Source organism: Pseudorca crassidens, chromosome 5, assembly GCF_039906515.1.
Source record: "Pseudorca crassidens isolate mPseCra1 chromosome 5, mPseCra1.hap1, whole genome shotgun sequence".
Classification (NCBI taxonomy): domain Eukaryota; kingdom Metazoa; phylum Chordata; class Mammalia; order Artiodactyla; family Delphinidae; genus Pseudorca; species Pseudorca crassidens.
The window spans coordinates 106,890,532-106,912,231 of NC_090300.1; the positions used below are offsets into that span (position 1 = coordinate 106,890,532).

General features: G+C 36.1%; 1 protein-coding gene across 4 annotated transcripts in view; it reads right to left on the reverse strand.

Moving 5' to 3' along the window:
• NSUN3 (NOP2/Sun RNA methyltransferase 3) overlaps positions 1 to 21,700 on the reverse strand; it is a 53,373-nt gene that overhangs the window by 16,633 nt on the left and 15,040 nt on the right. Inside the window, exons 4-6 of one of the 4 annotated variants that reach the window (XR_010943770.1) lie at positions 16,522 to 16,676; positions 15,665 to 15,786; positions 1,504 to 1,673 (exon numbers count right to left, since the gene is read on the reverse strand). Coding sequence is in view for 3 of the 4 variants with exons in the window: in XM_067739167.1 (XP_067595268.1) it covers positions 7,899 to 8,058; positions 15,665 to 15,786; positions 16,522 to 16,676 (437 nt within the window). In the remaining variant the exon portion in view is untranslated. Of the gene's footprint in view, positions 1 to 1,503; positions 1,674 to 6,996; positions 8,059 to 15,664; positions 15,787 to 16,521; positions 16,677 to 21,700 lie in introns of those variants that run through there. The other 3 variants (XM_067739168.1, XM_067739167.1, XM_067739166.1) reach the window with 3 other exon arrangements.

A 21,700-nucleotide genomic window follows, 5' to 3' on the forward strand; every position in this document is an offset into this window, starting at 1 on the left:
AGGGATTTCCACCTTGTGACAGACACTTCTAATTGTTCAATATCTGTTCTCACTTCCTTCTACAGTAATGGAATTTTTAACTGGGTACAGCTAAGGCTAATTTCCTAAACTGCCTTTCACTAAAGGTAGTCATATGTCTAAGTCTGACCCATAAGAAGTGAGTGGAAGTAATGTGAGGTGTGCTCTTTTGCTCTTTCTTACTACTTGTAATGCAGATTAAACAGTAAGAGTTGGAATTGTCACTCTGGACCATAGGACCTTAAGGTAGAAGATAGACAGGGTCTGGATCCCTGATGATTCTCTGTCCCATCTCTCTAGATGCTTAGTAAGTTCTAATGCTTACATAAATTATTTTTCAGTTTCTTTTTGACCAGGAGAACTTTTATTCATCTTTCCAGACTCACTTCAAAGCTCACTTAGTCTCTGAAACCTTCACTGATTCCCCATGGAATTCCTCTCTCTTCTGTTTTTCCCAAGCAATATTATTTCCAGCTCCTTGAAAACAGGTTTTATGCTATATTCATTTTGTATTTTTTATATATAGCACAACTGGAAAGTATCTTCTCAAAATACATTTTTTTAAAATAAATGAATGAATAAATGTTACCTTAATCAAGAGGTGGGTCAAAAAGAGAACTTTTCAGTGTAAAACAAAGGAATATATTGAATTGCAACTAACACTCAAAAATTTCTGAGTAGGGAACAGCTCAAGCAACCTACAACTCTTACAATATAGAACAGATAGAAATAATAGAGGCCAGAGGCTTCATTTAGGAAAAAGAATAATAATAAAGCTTTTGCCAACAAGTAATTTATAAAAATGAGAAAAAAAGATTTTTCCTCTTGCCAACAATAAACTCCTACAGAAAGTAATCTGTTAATGAAGGTTACTGCTTAGCAATTGTGCTCTCATTTCTCACTGAGTGGAAAAGTTTGGTACCTTTTAGTAAGTTAACTTGACTCTATAGAAACCATGGTCACTATTTTAAAATTGAGATATGTGGTACCAAAAATGCAGTTAAGACATATTTAAAAACAAATATTATCCCTGACACTGCCTTTCTAGTAACATAAGGGAAATTAACAAAGGAGGTTGTGGGGGTGCAGGGGGGCAGGACAGGAAGTCTGATTTAAAAGGAAGGAAAGGGAGACGCAAGAGGGAAGAGATATGGGAACATATGTATATGTACAACTGATTCACTTTGTTATAAAGCAGAAACTAACACACCATTGTAAAGCAATTATACTCCAATAAAGATGTTAAATATATATATATATATTAGCCTAATTTGATGTACCAATAGAAATATTTTGAATACTACAAAATTTAACAAATGGTAAAACTATAACTTTAACCAACTGTTATGAGCTCCATAAAGCTTTTATCTCTAAGTTGTTCCCTTTTTGTCTGCCCCCAACCCTAAAAGTTTAATTCCACAACATTTCATATCTTTTCTTCCTTTAACCATTTTGGGGAGTTCTGTTTCACTTATTTTTTCTTACCATTTCATATATTTTCTCCCACGTTTCATTGTTGGCTTCCAGCATTCCTTTCCAATTTTCTATTTTTGTTCCTTTTCAGCAATTCCCATTTCTTTCATTTTCCCACTGCCTGTTTCTCATCATACCACTCTGTTTGTATCAGTTTACTACTTCTGCTGGCAAACAGCAGCCTGGGCAAGAAATCAAATAAAAAAATCCCTACCACTATTATGTTCTACAACCAAAGAAAACATTAAGGTGAAAAGTTGAAGTTCATGTACAATTTACCTAATAAATGGAGATGCAAAATTAAGTTTCAGGTACTTTAAGCATCTAAAACACAGATATTTCTAGGTGGATAGTTACCCAGTGCTATCATCAGTTTTAAAAGTATAATTTTGCAACCCTTGAGGGTAATCTTCACTATGCTCACAGTAAGTAATCAAATTTCTAGATATCAAACTGTTTATTATCAAAGAAGTTCTGTAAATTCAAGATAAAGAAACATGACCAAGCTTGCTATTTTCAGAAACATCATATCCAGTAGCTATTCCTTTGTCAGCCTAAGAAACAAAACTATGCTGATAATTACCTTCTCCCTACTGGCAGCAAGTTTTTACCTTGAAGGAGAGATATTTTTTATGTAATACCGGTAGAGCAGAGCAATGACACTAGACACTCCTGAAATAGATTATAAATGACAAGTTTTAACATATTTATTATCAGTTTCTACTTGTACAAGATGTACAAGTTTAGCACATCTTCCCAACAGTTAATTACCTCATTTAGATGCTATGGGAGGGTGGGTTAGGAATTAAAAGCTCTCTGCTAAGACTGAACGTGAGGAATCCAGTTTTGTGTTGCTTAAATTAGAGAAGAGTGACAATAGATGACTTTAGCCTGCCAAACTTTAAGACAGGGTCTTTGATCTACTATCAGATATAGTCTCTTCACTCATACAAAGAAAAAGAATTAAAAAGCGTTCAACAAAACCACCAGAATTGACTTGATTTTGGCCCACGGCAGATGTGTTTATGAATGAATACAGATTGTTTATCACTGGTTTAAAAGAGTTTTTCAGACTTTTAATAATTTTTTTTAGTAACAAGAAACTTCTTCAAATAAAATCCTATAGGTTTAACCAGATGGAAATATCATGGCTCTACTTGGATTTGCTGTGGTGAACTAAGAGGCTCTCTGGGTCATGGCTCCCTCTTCCCTCAGGATGGCTTCAAAAACAATGCTACAGAACCCCTATATATTTACAGACTAGAGTTTGAAAACCACTGTCCTCTAAATGATTCTTTGCAGGAAAACAACAGCTATCTCCTACTAAAGAATGGTATCATTTGACTCCTGCAGTGGCCAGGTTATAAAAGAATTAAAAGCCCATAAAGTTTACTAAAGGCATTTTAGTGACTCCATTTAGGTCAATAGCATGGCAAGTTCAGATACCTGTAGCAACTGTCAGAATGAGGCCAAGTGACAGGAAAACCCTTCTCATGGGAGAAAAAAGAGTCACAGGGACTCCTGATGGATAGGCTGGTTTAATCTTGCTTTTTCAGCCTTAGGTCAAATCCTTTGCATTGTAAAAATTATTGTTCCCAGCAGAAAGAAGATTCAGGGGAGGAGAAAATAACATAGATCACCAAGCGACAATCAGGAATACTCAAATGACAAAGAAGCACTTCCTCCCGAGTCAAAAATAGCTAGGTCATCCTCTGCCATGCTTCCCAGTCACTATTTAGAAATCTTGAAAACAAAGTTCAACATTTTTAAAATAGAAAAATTTATGTGCTCCCATTTTTTAAATACTTATTATATATACTTATATATACTTATTATTAAACTTATCTGCTCAGTTTCATTTTGCTTGATATCCATTAGAGGCTTTTCAAGTTATCAAGAAAAAATAATTTAAATTCTTGTTAACAATGATATCTTACAAACTGAATCAACTGTGATAAGTTAATGAAATGCTTAAGTATCACTTTATTTTGAACACCTTTGTGTCCTAACATTTACCTACTGATAATCATTACTCACCTTGAAAATTTCAACAACTTCCTAATTAGCTTTCCTTTCTCTGTTTGCACCCTTGTATCCATCCTCTATATGGATGGAATTAACAAATCTTCCTAATATAAATGTAATCATGTCACTCCCTTATTAAAAATATTTAAACAGCTCCCCACTATATACTTAACAATTATGTTAAGTTAAAGAATAAGCTATTCAACTTAATATTCAAAAGCACAGACAATTAAAACCAATAGAAGCAGTACTGTCTAGCTCAAGACTAAGTAGGCAGAATAGAGCCCCACTTTTTAATAGCCAAAATAGGGTGGCCCCTAAGAGTTCTAAAGTTAGTAGGAAAACCACTAACAAAACAAAATTTGTATGCTACTAATAACATGGCCTTCAAATATATAAAATGAAACTCGACAGAACTACAAGGAGAAAAGTACAAATCCAAATCATACACACCTCATTCAATAATTAACTGAAGAACCAGGTTTTTTTAAGTAATACCATAGAGGATCTGAATAACAAATGACCTGAATGAACATTTAGAACACTGTACTAATAAGGAAATAAAAAATTCACATTCTTCTCAAAGCAACATAAAATATTTACAAACACTGACCTAATATGTGGCTATAAAGCAAGTCAAAATAAATTTCAGAGGGTTGATATAGCATATGTTTCCTGATCATAATAAAAAATAAGAACATAATAAGAAAGATAACCAGAAAATCCCCATACATTTAGAAATAGAAAACAGGGCTTCCCTGGTGGCACAGTGGTTGAGAGTCCGCCTGCCGATGCAGGGGACGCGGGTTCATGCCCCAGTCCGGGAGGATCCCACATGCTGCGGAGCGGCTGGGCCCGTGAGCCATGGCTGCTGAGCCTGCCCATCCGGAGCCTGTGCTCCACAACGGGAGAGGTCGCAACAGTGAGAGGCCCGCGTACCGCAAAAAAAAAAAAAAAAAAAAACTAGAAAACAAACTTACAATAAAAAAGATGAACAATGTTTTGAATACCGTATCTTGATAAAAAGTTGACAAACCTCAGGAAAGATTGATTAACAAAAATAAAAAGAAGATATTATAAATCCTACAAATATTAAAAAGATAACAAGGAGATACTGTGCACAACTCTATGGCAATAAGTTTGTAGACTTCGATGAAAGGGGAAAATTACTAAAAACACAAATAAACAAACAAAATCCCTCCAAACTCATGGAACTAATTCAAGGAGAAAGAGAAAATTTAAGAGTCTTGTAACCATTAAAAAAACCATATCGATGGTCAAAATTCATCCCACAAAGAAAACTCCAGGACTACATGGCTTCAACTGCAGTTCTATCAAACATATAAGGAAAAAAAAAATAATTGCAATGTTACATAAACTATTCCAGAGTATATAAAGGAGAGCCCACTCCTCAATTCATTTTATGAGGCTAGTATAACCTTGATTCTAAACTCTAATAATATTTCAAGAATGAAAAATGATAGGCCAGTCTTACTTACGAACACAAACGGAAAAATCCTAAGCAAAATATTATCATACAGATTCTAGAAAAATTACATATATCTATTTCTATATATTACATAAGTATGAAAGTTTTGTTGAAAATCCAAAAGAATCTATAGACAAATTTTTAGACAATAAATTTACCAATATCATGAAATCATGGAAAATGTCTAAACTCTCCAAATTGATAGGCTTAATGTAATTCTAATTAAAATTTCAACAAGTTTTTCAGGGAACCTGACAAGCTGATTCTAAAATATATATGGAATCTATATGGAAATACAAAAGACCCCAAATAGCCAAAGCAATCTTGAGAAAGAAGAATGGAGCTGGAGGAATCAGGCTCCCTGACTTCTCAGACTATACTACAAAGCTACAGTAATCAAAACAGTATGGTACTGGCACAAAAACAGAAATACAGATCAATGGAACAGGATAGAAAGCCCAGAGATAAACCCACACACCTATGGTCATGTAATCTATGACAAAGAAGGCAAGAATATACAATGGAGAAAAGACAGTCTCTTCAATAAGTTGTGCTGGGAAAACTAGACAGCTACATGTAAAAGAATGAAATTAGAACACTCCCTAACACAATACACAAAAATAAACTCAAAATGAATTAAAGACCTAAATGTAAGGCCAGACACTATAAAACTCTTAGAGGAAAACATAGGCAGAACACTCCTTGACATAAATCACAGCAAGATCTTTTTTTGATCCACCTCCCAGAGTAATGAAAATAAAAATAAACAAATAGGATCTAATTAAACTTAAAAGATTTTGCATGGCAAATGAAACCATAAACCAAAAGGACAACCCTCAGAATGGGAGAAAATATTTGCAAATGAAGCAACCAAAAAGGGATTAATCTCCAAAATATACAAACAGTTCATGCACCTCAATGTCAAAAAACAAATAACCCTATCAAAAAATGGGCAGAAGATCTAAATAGACATTTCTCCAAAGAAGACATACAAATGGCCAAAAGCACATGAAAACATACTCAACATCACTAATTATTAGAGAAATGCAAATCAAAACTATAATGAGGCATCACCTCACACCAGTCAGAATGGCCATATCATCAAAAAATCTACAAACAATAAATGCTGGAGAGGGTGTGGAGAAAAGGGAACCCTCCTACACTGTTGGTGGGAATGTAAATTGGCACAGACACTATGGAGAACAGTATGGAGGTTCCTTAAAAAACTAAAAATAGAACTACCATATGACCCAGCAATCCCACTCCTGGGCATATACCCAGAGAAAACCATAATTCGAAAAGATACATGCACCCCAATGTTCACTGCAGCACCACTTACAATAGCCAGTATATGGAAGCAATGTAAATGTCCATCATCAGAGGAATGGATAAAGAAGATGTCATACATATATACAATGGAATATTACTCAGTCATAAAAAAGAATGAAATAATGCCATTTTCAGCAACATGTATGGACCTAGAGGTTGTCATACTGAACGAAGTAAGTCAGACACAGAAAGACAAATATATGATATCGCTTATATGTGGCATCTAAAAGAAAAAAAGGGTACAAATGAATTTATTTACAAAACAGAAATAGAGCCACCACGGATGTAGAAAACAAATTTATGGTTACTAGGGGATAAGGTGGGGAGGGATAAATTGGGAGACTGGGATTGACATATACACACTACTATATATAAAATAGATAACTAACAAGAACCTGCTGTATAGCACAGGGAAGTCTACTCAATACTCTGTAATGGCCTATATGGGAAAAGAATCTAAAAAAAAAATGGATATATGTAAATAAATAAATAAAATATATATAGAAATGCAAAGGGGTCAAAAATAGGCAAGATACTCTTAACAAAACAGAATGAAACAAAAAAAAACCCACAAGGGAAGATTTGTACCTATTTATTATGATGCTAATATTGGGTTGGCCAAAAAGTTCCTTTGGTTTTCAAGTAAAAATAAAAGACACATCTTTCATTTTCACCAAGAACTTTATTGAACAACATATTCACCGTTTTGTTCCACTACCTTCTGCCATTTTTCAGGCAACTTCATAATTCCATCTTCCCAAACTTTTTATCTTTTTGGGCAAAGAACTGTTCCAGGTGCCTTTTACAGTCTTCCAGGGAATTGAAATTTTTTCCATTGAGAGAATTTTGTAAAGACCTAAATAAATGGAGATTCGAAGGTGCAATGTCTGGTGAATATGGCAGACGAGTCAGAGCTTCCCAGTCAAGCTGTAACAGTTTTTGCCTGGTCATCAAAGAAACATGCAGTCTTGCGTTATCCTGACGGAAGATTATGCATTTTCTGTTGACTAATTCCAGATGCTTTTCATCAAGTGCTGCTTTCAGTTGGCCTAACTGGGAGCAGCACTTGTTGGAATTAATCGTCTGGTTTTCCGGAAGGAGCTCATAATAGATGACTCTCTTCCAATCCCACCATATATACAACATCACCTTCTTCAGATGAAGACCAACCTTTGGTGTGGTTGGTGGTGGTTCATTTTGCTTGCCCCACAATCTCTTCCATTCCACATCATTGTACAGTATCCACTTTTCATCGCCCGTCACAATTTGTTTTAAAAACAGAATGTTTTCATTATGTTTCAGTAGTAGGGAATCACGTGAGGAAATACGGTCAAGGTTCTTTTCGCTTAACTTACATGGAACCCAAACCTCAAAGCAATTAACATAACCAAGCTGGTATAAATGATTTTCAACGCTTGATTTGGATATTTTGAGTATGTTGGTTATCTCCCACATGGTATAACGGTGATTGTTCTCAATTATGTCTCAATTTGATCGCTATCTACTTCAACTGGTCTACCAGACCATGGAGCATCATCCAAAGAGAAATCTCCAGCATGAAACTTCACAAACCACTTTTGACACATTCGATCAGCCACAGCACCTTCTCCATACACTGCACAAATCTTTTTTTTTGCATTTCAGTTGCGTTTTTACCTTTCTTGAAATAATAAAGTATAATATGCTGAAAATGTTGCTTTTTTTCTTCTTCAGTATTAAAATGGCTACACAAAAAATTCACCAATTTTTATAAGTTATTTTTAAATGCACTGTGATATGACAGCTGTCACAATACAATCTAACAAAATTGTTTCGAATGAACTTAAGGACAACTAAGCGCTACTAGAGCTTTCTTACAGAAAAAACCGAACTCTTTGCCCAACCCAATACTATGGTATTTAAGTTAATGTAGCACTGGCTCAAGGATCAATAAAGCAATTAAGCAGAATGAAGTCAGACCCATGCTAATGTGGACATTTGATTTATGACAGAGGTCACAGTCAGAGTACTAGAAAAAGGACAGACTTCTTAAATAGGACACAAAGACAGCATTAATCATAAAGAAAAATATAGGTATAATAACTTACATAAAAAGTAATAACCTATCTTTGTGAAAAACAAACACAAACAAACAAAAACCACCAAAAAGAGTAAAAGGGCAAGCCACAATATGGGAGAAGGTATTTGTACTATAATGTCAGAAACTGTGAAGGGGCTGATATTTCATCTTGCTTGCAAGCTTTTTAGTTAGCCCACCAGTTTCATGGATGTTGACAGAAGACATGGGACTCCTGAATCAGAAATGATGGACAGTTAAGTACTCACAACAATAACTGTAGCCAAGTCAAACAAGGTTTGAATTTGCCCTGTTTACCACTGGTGCCTGGTGGTACTCAATAAATACTTACAGAAAGAATAAATGGTTAAAGGAAAACAATCACCATCCTTGCCTCAAGTTTCTATAAAGGAGGAGATTCCTCCTACCCTACCCACAAGGTAGCAGTAGGCAGTTTGCTGGAGTGAACAATTCAAGAGTCTCTCTACCTATGTACTTGAGCCTCTTCAAATAAGGAGAGAAGTAGCAGCTAATGCAGTCAATGAATGGCATTTATTTATTATTATTATTTTTACTAGTGGACAGAGCCAAAATGGAAAAAACTCACTATTCATGAGCATCACAACCTCTCTTGTTCTCTTGGACCTGCCTGAGCTCTGTCACATTGGATCCTATCCCTTCATCATCTTTTTTTTTTTAAGATTATAGCCAAGAATTTTTATTCTATTTATACAGGACTTTCTCATATTAAGAAATTCTTAATACTTTCCCTTCATCCTCTTAATCATGTTTCCATGCAGAGACTAAAAGGGGAAGAGCTATTACTTTCTAACAGTTGGCTGGATGAGTTGATTGAGTTCCAAGACTTAGATGTGGGACTGGAATAAGAGCCTTGCACTTGCTACTCAGGTCCAAATCATGTTCCTCAATCTAGTTTCATCAGAGACGGCTGGCTGGGGTATAGGGATGAGCCTACACAAAGGACTGGACTGTCAAATCAGATTCTCATGAACCAGAGATCTTACCTACTGTCTAGCTTTACTAAAATAATTTCAAGTATATAAGCAATCAACTGGCACAAAAGCAGCAGGAACATCCAATGTGGCTTCCGAAGTGTTGCTTCTAGCTCAGAATATTTTCTAGCTCAGAATAACAGATGATTTCTATAAGCAAAGTTGACAAGTCGCCTCACACAATGGGGAACATTTAGGTTATATCACATCTCTAATATACCTTAGGGAGCTGAGGTATATTGGAAGACATTCTCCATTCTCCAGGAAGACATGTCTCATAAATCTACAGATTCTAGGCTGTGTTTACCACAGGCGATCCTAACCAGTGACACTCTGCTGAAAGTATGCCACGAGTAAGAGTTCTCCTCTTAGCAAAATTCATTAGTCTATTTACCAATAGGAGGTCAGTTGTCAACATGTTTAACTGGGTCACCTGCCTTCTTTCTTTCTGTGGGAGTGTCTCCCTGGAAATCAAAAGAGAAATGGATCACAGGCCAGCTGCTAACTCCTTCCCCAAAGAGTTGTCAAGCTCTTGCCTGGATCATTAAAAAAGCTGATGTTTTAATCCCCATTAGGATATGTTTTTATAACTATTTCTTGCATTAATGAGATTCCATCATTAGAAAGAGCAGTCTTTGATACTCTTAACTACCTGAATAAATGAATAAGTGACTTAAGATAATGTAGCCATTTGAAAAGTATGTTTTCAAAGACTATTTAATAATTAAAATGTTCCTAATAAATTAAATGGAAAAATATATCAAATTATTTATCACTATGATTTCCATTATTGTAAATACTATATTCAGTCAAAGGAAATAAGTCCAAATAATAATAGCTTCTTTCAATGGATGGCTTATTTTCTTCTTTATATTTCTTTGTATATTCCAAATGCTTCATGAGACTAGATTACTTTCATGATTAGGAAAAATCATTAGAAAAATACCTTCAGTTAAAATATTTATCTATTGCTTATTTCGTAAAATATATCTTCTTACTCCCACACCCCATCTTTAACCTGAGCGAAGTTAGGTGTCCCTCCTTTTGCATCCTCTGTACCCTAACTATTCCTTCTATTACCAAATTCTTACCGTATTTTTTTTTTTTTTTTTTTTTTGCTGTACGCGAGCCTCTCACTGCTGTGGCCTCTCCCGTTGCGGAGCACAGGCTCCGGACGCGCAGGCTCAGCGGCCATGGCTCACGGGCCCAGCCGCTCCGCGGCATGTGGGATCTTCCCGGACCGGGGCACGAACCCGTGTCCCCTGCATCGGCAGGCGGACTCTCAACCACTGCACCACCAGGGAAGCCCTTCTTACCGTATTTTATGATAATTGCCCTGAGGATCTTGAGAATAAGAATCATTTCATATATATTTTAGTATCTTCAGTGCCTAGCAAAGTTCCTGACACAAAGTAGATATTTAACAAATGTTGATAAAAGCTTATTTTCAACACTGTATTTTACACTGTCAATCTACCCTTGAAACATATTTCTATGATTTAAAGTATAATGGCTATAAACTATAGCTATGGATGTCTTCTCAACCCTTTACAATTTCATTTAATGTGGAATGTTTTGATCTATCAACTCTTATAAAAAAGAAACATGTACTTTGCCCAAACAAATTACAGCTTTTTAATCTCAGCACCTCTGACTCCTGCCACCTAACTTAAAGAAAAAAGAAGAAGGAAGAGGAGGAGGAGGAGGAAAAGGTAGAGGAAGAGGGAAAGGTGAAAGAGAATTAGTAGTAGTGGCGATAGTAGTAGTAGTATTAATAGTGGTTAACTTTTGTTTTCTGGATTCCAAACATATGACTAAACCTATGAGGGATAGTATGCAAAGTTAACTGAATTAGTTAAACTTTAAAAAGAAAATATATACATTGCCCAAAGAGTGGTGGAAATCTTCCATTCTGATAGAACATTATGTCCGAAGATTACTTTTCCAATATGTACATATAAACTTTTTGGTCACTGTGTTGATGAATGATGAAGACCATGCTCCAAAGGCACGAAGTATCCCGTACCTCAGCTCAAGAGCATGACAGAAGAGATGTTGTTGATTTTTTAATGTTTCTTTTAAAACATAACTCTTGCTGTAAGAGTAACACTTTTTAAGGACTCTTATCTGGATGATTTTTACAAATTTTCAAAACATTATCAAATAATCTAAGCTTCCTTTTTCAATGAGTTCACAAATTGGATTTTACTTGTCAAGTAGTGAGAAAAGAAAACCAGAGGGGTCAGTATTTTAAATGTGATTGATTTGGAAATGGGTGACATGATACACTACTGCAATAAGATACTTATATTTTTGTTATAAATCATACTCTTCAGTTCATGCTTTCTCACCTAAAAATCATGTAAACTTCTCTTGCACAAACTTGGCCACTTTCTAAAAAGACTATGTATATATCATTTTTAGCATATTATCCCACTTTGTTTTTCCTAATATATTTAAATAAAAATGAGGCAAGAGAATCTGATTATGTAGTGTGCACATACATAGTATGTAACAGAAATGACTGGTCTCAGAAATTATTTTGAGAAAAGATAATAAAGGTATACTTTCAAATGGCACTTCATTAATAGAACTGACTTACACTCAAATATTCCTTATATCCTTGTCCCACTTTCTCATCTTCTGACGCATGTGAGAGTTGTATATAACTTATATGTTCATGTATAAATTTAATAGAAGATTCTAATTTTTCCATCTCTGTATGGATAAACTGAAGAGTCCCCAATAAGTGTATAATAAACTCATATGGTTTGGGATTTCCTGTCATCGTGTGCCTTCCAATACGCTTTTCATGCCAAAATAAAATCAGATTACTATTTTCACTATTATATATAATTATATACATGCATTACCCTTTTTAAAGAATTTCTAAAAAACTATTACATATCTACATTACTCCTTTCAAAAAGTTTAACATCAAAAAACTTCTATTAAGGTGTTGATTTTCATTGATGTATCACATTCATAAAAACATGTGTAAGATTAATGTTTGGCTGTAGAATATTTGGTAATAGAATATTGGTTTTTCAGAAGCTAAAATTCTGAATACTATGCAGGTTGCCTATTTAATGTAAATATGAATGATTTCTGGTAAAGTGAGTGAATAATAACCATGGAAGCTATTTTATATCTTTGAGCACCATATCTGTCAGCAGACATGCAGAAACATACAAACTGAGTCTTCGACAAAACAGTACAAACAAAAAGCTTTCCTTATTTGCCACTCAACTATCCTTTTCTCACTTCTTTTCTCCCTTCTGAGTGCCATCTTCTGTCTATAATATCAAGCTAGGCAATATTTGCTTGCTTGCTTTCTAATTGTTCTTTGCAAATGCAAATAAGGATCTGCTATCAATCCTTTATACTTCTGACTAAAACTCATACACATCAATGTATTTATTCTCTTGCATATGCTTGCATTTAAAACCTTCTATTTCTTACTGCGGAATAAAAGGACTGCTTTTTATTAAAGGATGACAAGGCAATAACTGTATGAGGAAGATTTGGAAGAAAATAAGAGAAATTTCTTTGTATGTGATATAGTAAAAGAGCTATACCTGATCAGAAAATTACTATAGTCTCTATAGTCTTTTTTTTTTTTTTTTTCACTTTTTGGAGTCAGGGGCAGGAGATAAAAGAGAGATTGTGGCTGGCATTATCACTTTTTCCTATATATTTTTAACCCCCAAATTTGTAGACGTTAGGGAATTAGAACCATTATCTGTGACTATAGCTTGTGTATCACGCTCTTTCCTCTTTATCATCATAATCACATAGCCAAGGGGCTCAGAGTTTCAGCTGCCTCAAGCGGCTCCTAAACCTCTCACACAGACCAGGCATCAGAGGCAGGGAATGCAGAGCAGTTGCTCAAGGAAAAGAATGGGAGGGGGCTGGTGTGATGGTCTTTCCCAATCACATATAATTACATGAAAACCTACACCACTGTGATTGAGATGTCAATTTTGCACCCTGTTAATATGCTACTAAAGTGATGTGATGCTAAAGCCATTTCTTTTGGGGAATAAGATGATGGGAGAGAGGGGTAGACACTAAAGAAGAGCCTCACTTGTTAGGGCACAAGACGGTGTGGATGTGAGGTTTACTCAGATGCATGATTTTTGTGATGATGATCAAAATGCCATATGATGTTAAGGGATATGTATTAAATGGGGGAAAAAACTAAACTGAAACTAAAATCATGCTTTGGTTATGTAAATGCAATACTAATCAAAATAAATTATGTGAATTGCTTTACATTTATGCCTAATTACCATGCAGTACAATAATGATTATGTCATTATTTTTGTCAGATTAACTTTGCTATAAATTTAATTACATGTGTAAATTCTAAATATTCAGCGCTTGTAATTTAGTATTTTTAAACAATTATTTACTGAACCCCCTTCTATATGCCAGACACCAAATTGCATATTGGGAATAAAAACAATAAGACAATCCCTTCTCCCATGGGGCTTACAGTCTTGTTGAAGAAAGAGACAAGTACTAGGTAGATGTCCAGCAGAGGAACTGAGAAACAATATATTTTTAAATGAAGGTAAGGACATGAGGGGAATACCAATCCCAGTCCTAGGGAGTTAGGTACGGGTTCAATAAGGAGATCTCAGAGCTGATTCCCAAAGAAATAGTAGAGATAGCCAAGAGAACGGGGAGAATGAGTTAGAAGAACTCTTAAGCATAAGAAACAGGAAATGCATTGGCCTCAGAATAAGAAACCATATTCAAAGAAGATGTGAATATCATACTAAGGAAGCTGAAATCTTAACAGTAACGGGGAACCACTGCAGACTTCAAACAGGAGAACGACATGATCCGATTTACATTTCAGATCAGATTTGGCTTTACTGTGGAGAGTGAAGAGAACAAAGTAGGTTTACAAGGAAAAGACTTCAAGAAATATTAAGAACAAAAAGGAGCCAGTTTCAGAACAATGTTCACACAATAACAGCAGTTTTTTTTTGTTTTTTTTTTAACATATTTCTCTCTATATATATATAGTTTTCATGAGAGGAAAGAAAAATGATATCCTCAGGAAGCCTGGCTGCTTACAGCTTAAAAAAAATTAGAGGTCACAATGCTAATAAGCCACCATAAGACTTAGTGTCTGTTGGTGTAAGGCATCACAATGGCAAAGCCCGAAGTAACAGGAATAATTAACTAAAGAGCCAGATCAAGAACGTTTAGGTAAGAAAAAAAGACTTAGAGCTGGATCAATGCGACACCCCAAGAGGTAGAAGGGAAAGGTGGCATAGAACTCTCAAACTATCTCAGGGTTACAGTAAATGAAAGGCTGACCTTGGAAGAATGCAAACAAACAGTCTAACTGCCAGATGAAAAATGTTTAAGAACCCGCTGGTTGGTGCTACCTGGAATCACCAGAATGAGCTGAGACACAATCTCGTACAAAAATAAGACCATGTATTAGTACTGGTTGTAATACTTTGGTAATGGCATATGTTCACTGTTGTGAGTCAATCTGAAGTTGGAAGTAAAGCATGTTGTCAGCAGTGCATATAAACTGTCACTCATTCTCACTCCACATGTAAGATCATTCCACATGTAAGAAGTAATGAGTGATAAGTTATCACTTAACTATATTTTAAATAGTCCAAAGAATTTTTGTTCCACATTAAACAGTAGGAATTACTTGGGACTAGGGTGTAAGTACAAATTTCTTTTGAAACCAGGAAAGGATGCCCCAGAATGACTCTGTTCTGAAGAAACCAAGTATCTCTCGTGGTCATGCCCTTCTGGAAAATTCTTAGAGGAGAGATAAGTGCTAACAACAAACTACAACTTCCTACTCACGCAGAACAATGTGTTCATTACTAAAAAAAAATGTGTCCTGGTCCAAAGCTACTCTTACGGGAGCTGCTCATATTCTGGTGAAAGAATACGGTGATGAATCCTACGCTCCGGATGGTCCTGATAAGCAAACAGCTTTAAACCATAGTAAAATCATTTGTGTCCTTTAAAAGACAATGCACAGCAACACTAGATTTCATTGAGGGGCTGGGGGGACAGAGGGGGCAGAGGTGACATTATAATACAAGAGCTGAAAGGGAAGAGGTTGAGAATTTTCTGGGTGCAGACTTTGGAGGATTAATTATTGACACCTACACAGGAAACCCTCCATTTGGGAGCTGCCCTGTGTCATGTTTTGTCATGCCTACTTAAATTATATTAGAAACCGAAGTAAGCTTTTATATTAATAGCACTCACCTTAAGAGTTCTATCTGTAGAAGAGGCAAATTCCTCCTTTGGCTTATCCTACAGGCTGCATTCTGAGAATCAGAAGAGAACAACCAACTTCGATCATTTGAACATGGAGCATCAACTAACACCTACAGAAAAAAAAGGACAGGTAATGCAAATATGAACTGAAAATATATCCTCAGACACAAAGTATATGGGAAGCTAAGTAAATCATGACAAAAAGTAGCAAATAAATTTATTTTAAAACCGAAAATACACCTTGGTAAGTTCTTCATGACATTTCTTCACTAATACTTGACAGAAAAATTTCCTGTGCACTTTCAGTGTTTGGGTTTTTTAGTGGGGGGAGAATGAGAGGACTAACAGTCTACTAATATCTACCAATATTTCATATTTTGATGACAGCAAAAACTTTTACAAGTTACTCATTTTAAACAGATGTTACTATACTTCTGAATTCTCAGCATTTATTTTTAAGAACTAATAATCCAACTTCAGTTTACTGAAATGCTTTCTTTGCCTTCAACTGTCATACTCTGATATGAAATGTTACCGAATTAAAGCAATACTGTGCACATGTTTGAGTACTGACCCAAATAATATCTGATCTCTTCCTGAGTATCTTTGAGGTACCTGGAAATAAAAAGCATTCTATAATCCCCAATCTCAGTGTTTCCGCTTCCTTTGAACATGCTGACCATCAAATGAAAACTGCTTCCATGTTCACTTTATCAAAATTTCCCAGGGTACTGAGAAATTGTATGAGGCTATGTCTGGAAGCAGATGGAAAACAACAACAACAAAGCAACATAACAGTGGTATCACTGGGAGTCTATCAGTCTGTCACAATGTAATAAAAGTACCTTGTCAAACGTTTCAGGCTGGGAATCTCCCATTTCTCTGCCGTCCAATTCAGACACTTTAATTACATTTACCAAAGGCTGTGGGATGAACGATTCTAACGTCTGCCTCAGCCACCTCAACCTCAGACTATCGTATTCATTACAATGAAGATAACCTAAATGTAAAGGATTAAAAAGTTTTAAAACGAACACAACGGAATTGTTAAATTTCCACTTTTGATCAAATAAATTTCAAAAAGAAATTGGTTCATCATAATTATGCAGAAATAGGGCTCAGAGGTAAACATTATGATTCTCTTATGTTTAAAAACAGAAATACACTCACAAACACTTCATAAAACATTTACCATAGTAATGCCCACAGAGCCTCTCAGAAGCTCTCACCATTTACTCATTCAAATTTCATTTTGAAGATGAAAACTTTTAGAGAATTATGGATTCCCAAAGATATGCTATACAACCAATACCTCAGACACAGTTCTCTCCTAAAGCTCTTAAGAGTAAATGATATATTCGTAAGAGTGAATGATATATAAAGTTCCTTCTAGGACAGAACACCTTCATTTTAAATAAACGAAATGTGGTATGTGGAAAAAAGCATGTAAAGTGTAATTGGCTTTACGGTAAGAAAGACATGGGCTCAAATTATGAGCTGTGAGACTGTGGGGAACTTACTTAGCTCTCCTCAAGAGTCTCAGTTTCCTTATCTGGAAAATGGGGACTGTCCCTAGTGAAGGGGTTCAGAACACACCACTTCAAAATATGCTGCTTTGACATATTGATTATTTTGAGTTAAAGGCACTTGAATAACAGCTGATGCACGAAGGGCATTTTGACCTTTCTTTTTCTTCCTGAAAGCAGGAGGTGTACTCCCATGTGAAATATACCCTCCCTATACCAGGAGGAAAGAAACATTCTTATCACCAGAAACACAGAGTCAAGGCCAAGAGAAAAAAAATCTGTATGCTTGACTCCTGTTACTCTGTCTTATGTTGGTCACAGCCAGAAGCCCTAAGAGGACACAGGAGAAATTTTACCACCTCTACCTTACAAAGTGGTTGTTAAGATTAAATGCTACACCCTAAACTTATACAGTACTGTATGTCAATTACATCTCAATGAAACTGGAATTTAAAAAGTAATTGTGATATTTTAGTAACATATCTAGCATAGGACTGCAAAAGTAGTAACAACAGATGTTTATAATAATTACTAACAATTCTTGAGTCCCTATTAAAGGCTAAGCACTGTTCTAAGACTTTACATGTAGTAACACATTTAATCCTCACAAACCTATGAGATAATTTTGTTATGGTTTCTGTTTTACTGATAAGGAAACTGAGGCCAAGAGAGGTTAAGTAATTTGCCCAGGTTCACAGAGCAGGAAACCAAGACACTTGGTTCCAGAGCCCTACTTACTTTTAAGCACCATGCCATGCTGCTTCTCAGTAACAGAAGGCATTTAACAAATGGTTCTCTCCCTAATAAAATAGTTGTTTTGTTCTTCCTTTATTTAAATATATATTTATAAATATTTATATATATTTATTATGTAGTGACATAAATTTCCTATTATATATATTTAAAGACAAGCATATTTTTAAATGCATAAAAATATGAAGAACATCAAAAATTACCTAAAACCCATTGTCTTCAGATAAGCACCATCTAACATTTTGATAAATAATCATACCATATTTCTTTATGCCTATATGCACAAAACTTATATAAATGGAATTATATATTTTTGTAGTGTCTTTTTTTCACATTACTCTTCATCTACCCCCTCCACCAACTGCCCAACTACCCCATATACATATGCTTATATAACTGTCTACATACCCAGGATTATATTTACACACTTCTCTGTCCCATTACTTTCCATATATACCAATATTTCAAAGGCAATACCACCAAGTCAATCAGTAGATATATAAATCATTTGGTTTTTTTTTTTTTGCTGTACATGGGCCTCTCACTGCTGTGGCCTCTCCCGTTGCGAAGCACAGGCTCCGGACGCGCAGGCTCAGTGGCCATGGCTCACGGGCCCAGCCGCTCCGCGGCATGTGGGATCTTCCCGGACCGGGGCACGAACCCGTGTCCCCTGCATCAGCAGGCAGACTCTCAACCACTGTGTCACCAGGGAAGCCCTATAAATCATTTTTAAAGGCTGCTAAATAGTACATAGAAAAAAAATGTGTCCTCCTTTATTCAACCATTGCTAATTGTTGGGCATTCACACTATTGTCACTAATAATAACATTCAATAAGCATCTTTATAAAAGTGTACTTTCATAATATGCTTTTATTATTAACGGGATATTACCAGAGGAATAGATAGGTTTGGGTAGGGGAATTTTTAGTTTTAGTAAATACTACCCTGTCCCACCACCAAACTCTCACAGAAGTAAGTTTTATTATTAGCCTGATATGCCTTGTTATGCTGTAGTATAATCCTTGCTGTCTAACACAATTCTTTTCATTTGTCTATTCATCATTTGCTTTTGCTTTTCTGTCAACTGCCTATTCTTATCATTTGACCTTCTTTTTTTCCATTGCACTATTTATATTTTTCTTACTAACAGGTAAGATGTATTTTCATATTTTGAATATTAACCCTTTATCTGCCATCTGATTTGCAAATGTTTCCTAAATTGTCTTCTGAATTTATTTGTAGTATCTTTTTAAGTACATAAGTTTCACAATTTTTTTTAATAGTCAATCATATCATTTTTATAATTTCTAGTTTTTTTTAATCTTATTTAAGGTGGTATTTTCAACCATTAGATTTTCAGGTCTAATTCAACTAAACATTCACACAGGCCACATTTGGCATCATCCTACACAGGACAGAAACTACATCTTTTGCCAAGAGGGCAGGTGAGACATTGCTTTTTCTTGGAAGGCCGTGTGGCGGTCCACACAGGTGGTAATTCAGGTGCAAGAAGATGAGCCTCATGTTGGGCAGGTGCAGGAGCTGTTCTGGTTTAAAAGCCTCACGTCCCACAGGAGCCTATACCTCTTCTAACAACTCCACAGGCACAGCTTCTAGGGTCCCCACAAGGGACATGCCCATTTACAAGAGTCACTGCACTCAGGCCCAAAGCATGGCATCCCCATCAGGTCTTTAGGGTTTATTTACTCTTTCTCGCAGTGCACATTCATTTTATCAGTCAGGGTCATTTTTATCAAAAGCCTAGAAACAAAGCGACAATTTCTGTCAGGTTACCAGGGAAACAAATCAAGAGAACTGAAGGTGAAATTCTAATGCAGAGTAGGAAAACTTTCTGTAAACTCTTTGCTCAAAAGTATCTGTGTATACGTGTGTGTGTGTATACACACACACACACACACATATTGTTGTTTTTCCGGTTGTCACTCCACTGTTAAAAACTTGTAATGGCTTCCCATCATCCACTAAATAAAGTTCAAACACCTAGCTTTAATTAAATGTCTGTAATAGTGAGACCTCAAGAGAATTGTTCAATTTTAACCACTAACTCAATTATTTCACCAAAATATTCTGTGCTCCACCAAACTTGACTGACTCGTCTATTTGTCAAACATACTATGTACCTCTCCTATAGTACTTAACATATTTTATGTCATAGCAGAGTCCATGTGCATTGCTTACCTTTGCCACTACCAGGGCTCCAAATTTCTATATAGAAGGAGCTCAAGAGATGGCATCAATTTTGTTAGTGGGGAAAGGAGTAGAAAATCACCTTAAAGCTGCATTTGTACAGGTAGTACATTCTTTTTTATTTAGTTTACACTGTTTTTTGGGGTGGTTTTTTGGAGGATTCACTAATGCAGCTTATGGATAGGTGTCTGAAAGCTCTGTCTTAGCCTGAAATCGCTAGAAAACAGTCTAAGACAAAAGTTTACATTATAGAAGGGGTACAGTCCCAGGGACACAAGAGTGAGAGAAAAAAAGGAAGTAAATCATGCAAGGAGGGAGCACAAATATAAGAGGGTTTGTAATAAAGCTAGCTACAGCTTCGCTCAGTCTCTCAGGATATGTCCATAGTCTGAAATTACGGACCCTTGTCAGAAACTGGCGTTTAGTGAAGTAGAGACGAAGAACAAATAATCTACTGGCTTCTTCCTGTATCCAGCCTCTCATTGGTTAAAGTCCATTCCAAGAATTGATAATTCCCACACACTTCAGGTTTGTGTTATCTGGCCCCTCCCAGCAAGTACTAAGGAAGCCAGAGAGTCCCGAGCCCAGGTGCAGCAAGCACTCAGGTGTGGTGACCTCTACTTGTCAGTTGGCACCCATCCAAAGGCATCCCCAATCTGTGGCAGTAGTAGCAATAGCAGCAGAAAACTGCAGGATGGCCTGAGCCTTTGCTAGGGTTTCTCCAGTGTGGAAACAATTCAAGTGGCTCAAGCCTTAAGGTGAAGGGTAGCAGGAAACGTGAAGCCAAACATATCTGTGATGGTGTGTAAACCAGGGCCATGACAACCCCCAAAGTCATACCCTGTCTCCACCCTGTCTGACAATACTAAGGAGTCTCAAAGGAAAGAATCACATCTTAATTTCATTCCATTTCTCTCTTTTTCTGATTTAGATATTTTACATTCTACTTCTATTCTTTTAGTGGTAACCCTAAAGATTTTAACATGCATATGTAGAAGAAAAATCTAAATTAAGGCAATTGCCACCATTTTTCCTAAAAGATATAAGAATCTTATAACACTTCCTCCTAAATAAGATGCTACTGACATTGTGTATTTGGGATTTATTAGGGCTTACTTTTTTTTTTTTTTTTTTTCGGTACGTGGGCCTCTCACTGTTGTTGCCTCTCCTGTTGCGGAGCACAGGCTCCGGACGCGCAGGCTCAGCGGCCATGGCTCACGGGCCCAGCTGCTCAGCGGCATGTAGGATCTTCCCGGACCGGGGCACGAACCCGTGTCCCCTGCATCAGCAGGCAGACTCTCAACCACTGAGCCACCAGGGAAGTCCTGGGCTTACATTTTTTAAGTGCATAAAATGTTATTATCATTGTCTTTCATAGTCAACGACTGTTAGATTTTCCCCATGTATTTCCCACTTTCTTTGTTCTCCATTTCTTTTTGCATCTTCTATCTTCCACCTACTATGGCTTTCCCTCTTCCTCTAGAATTGTTGGTGACAACCTTATACTCTTGTTCTCTCTTGGTCTAACAAAATGTC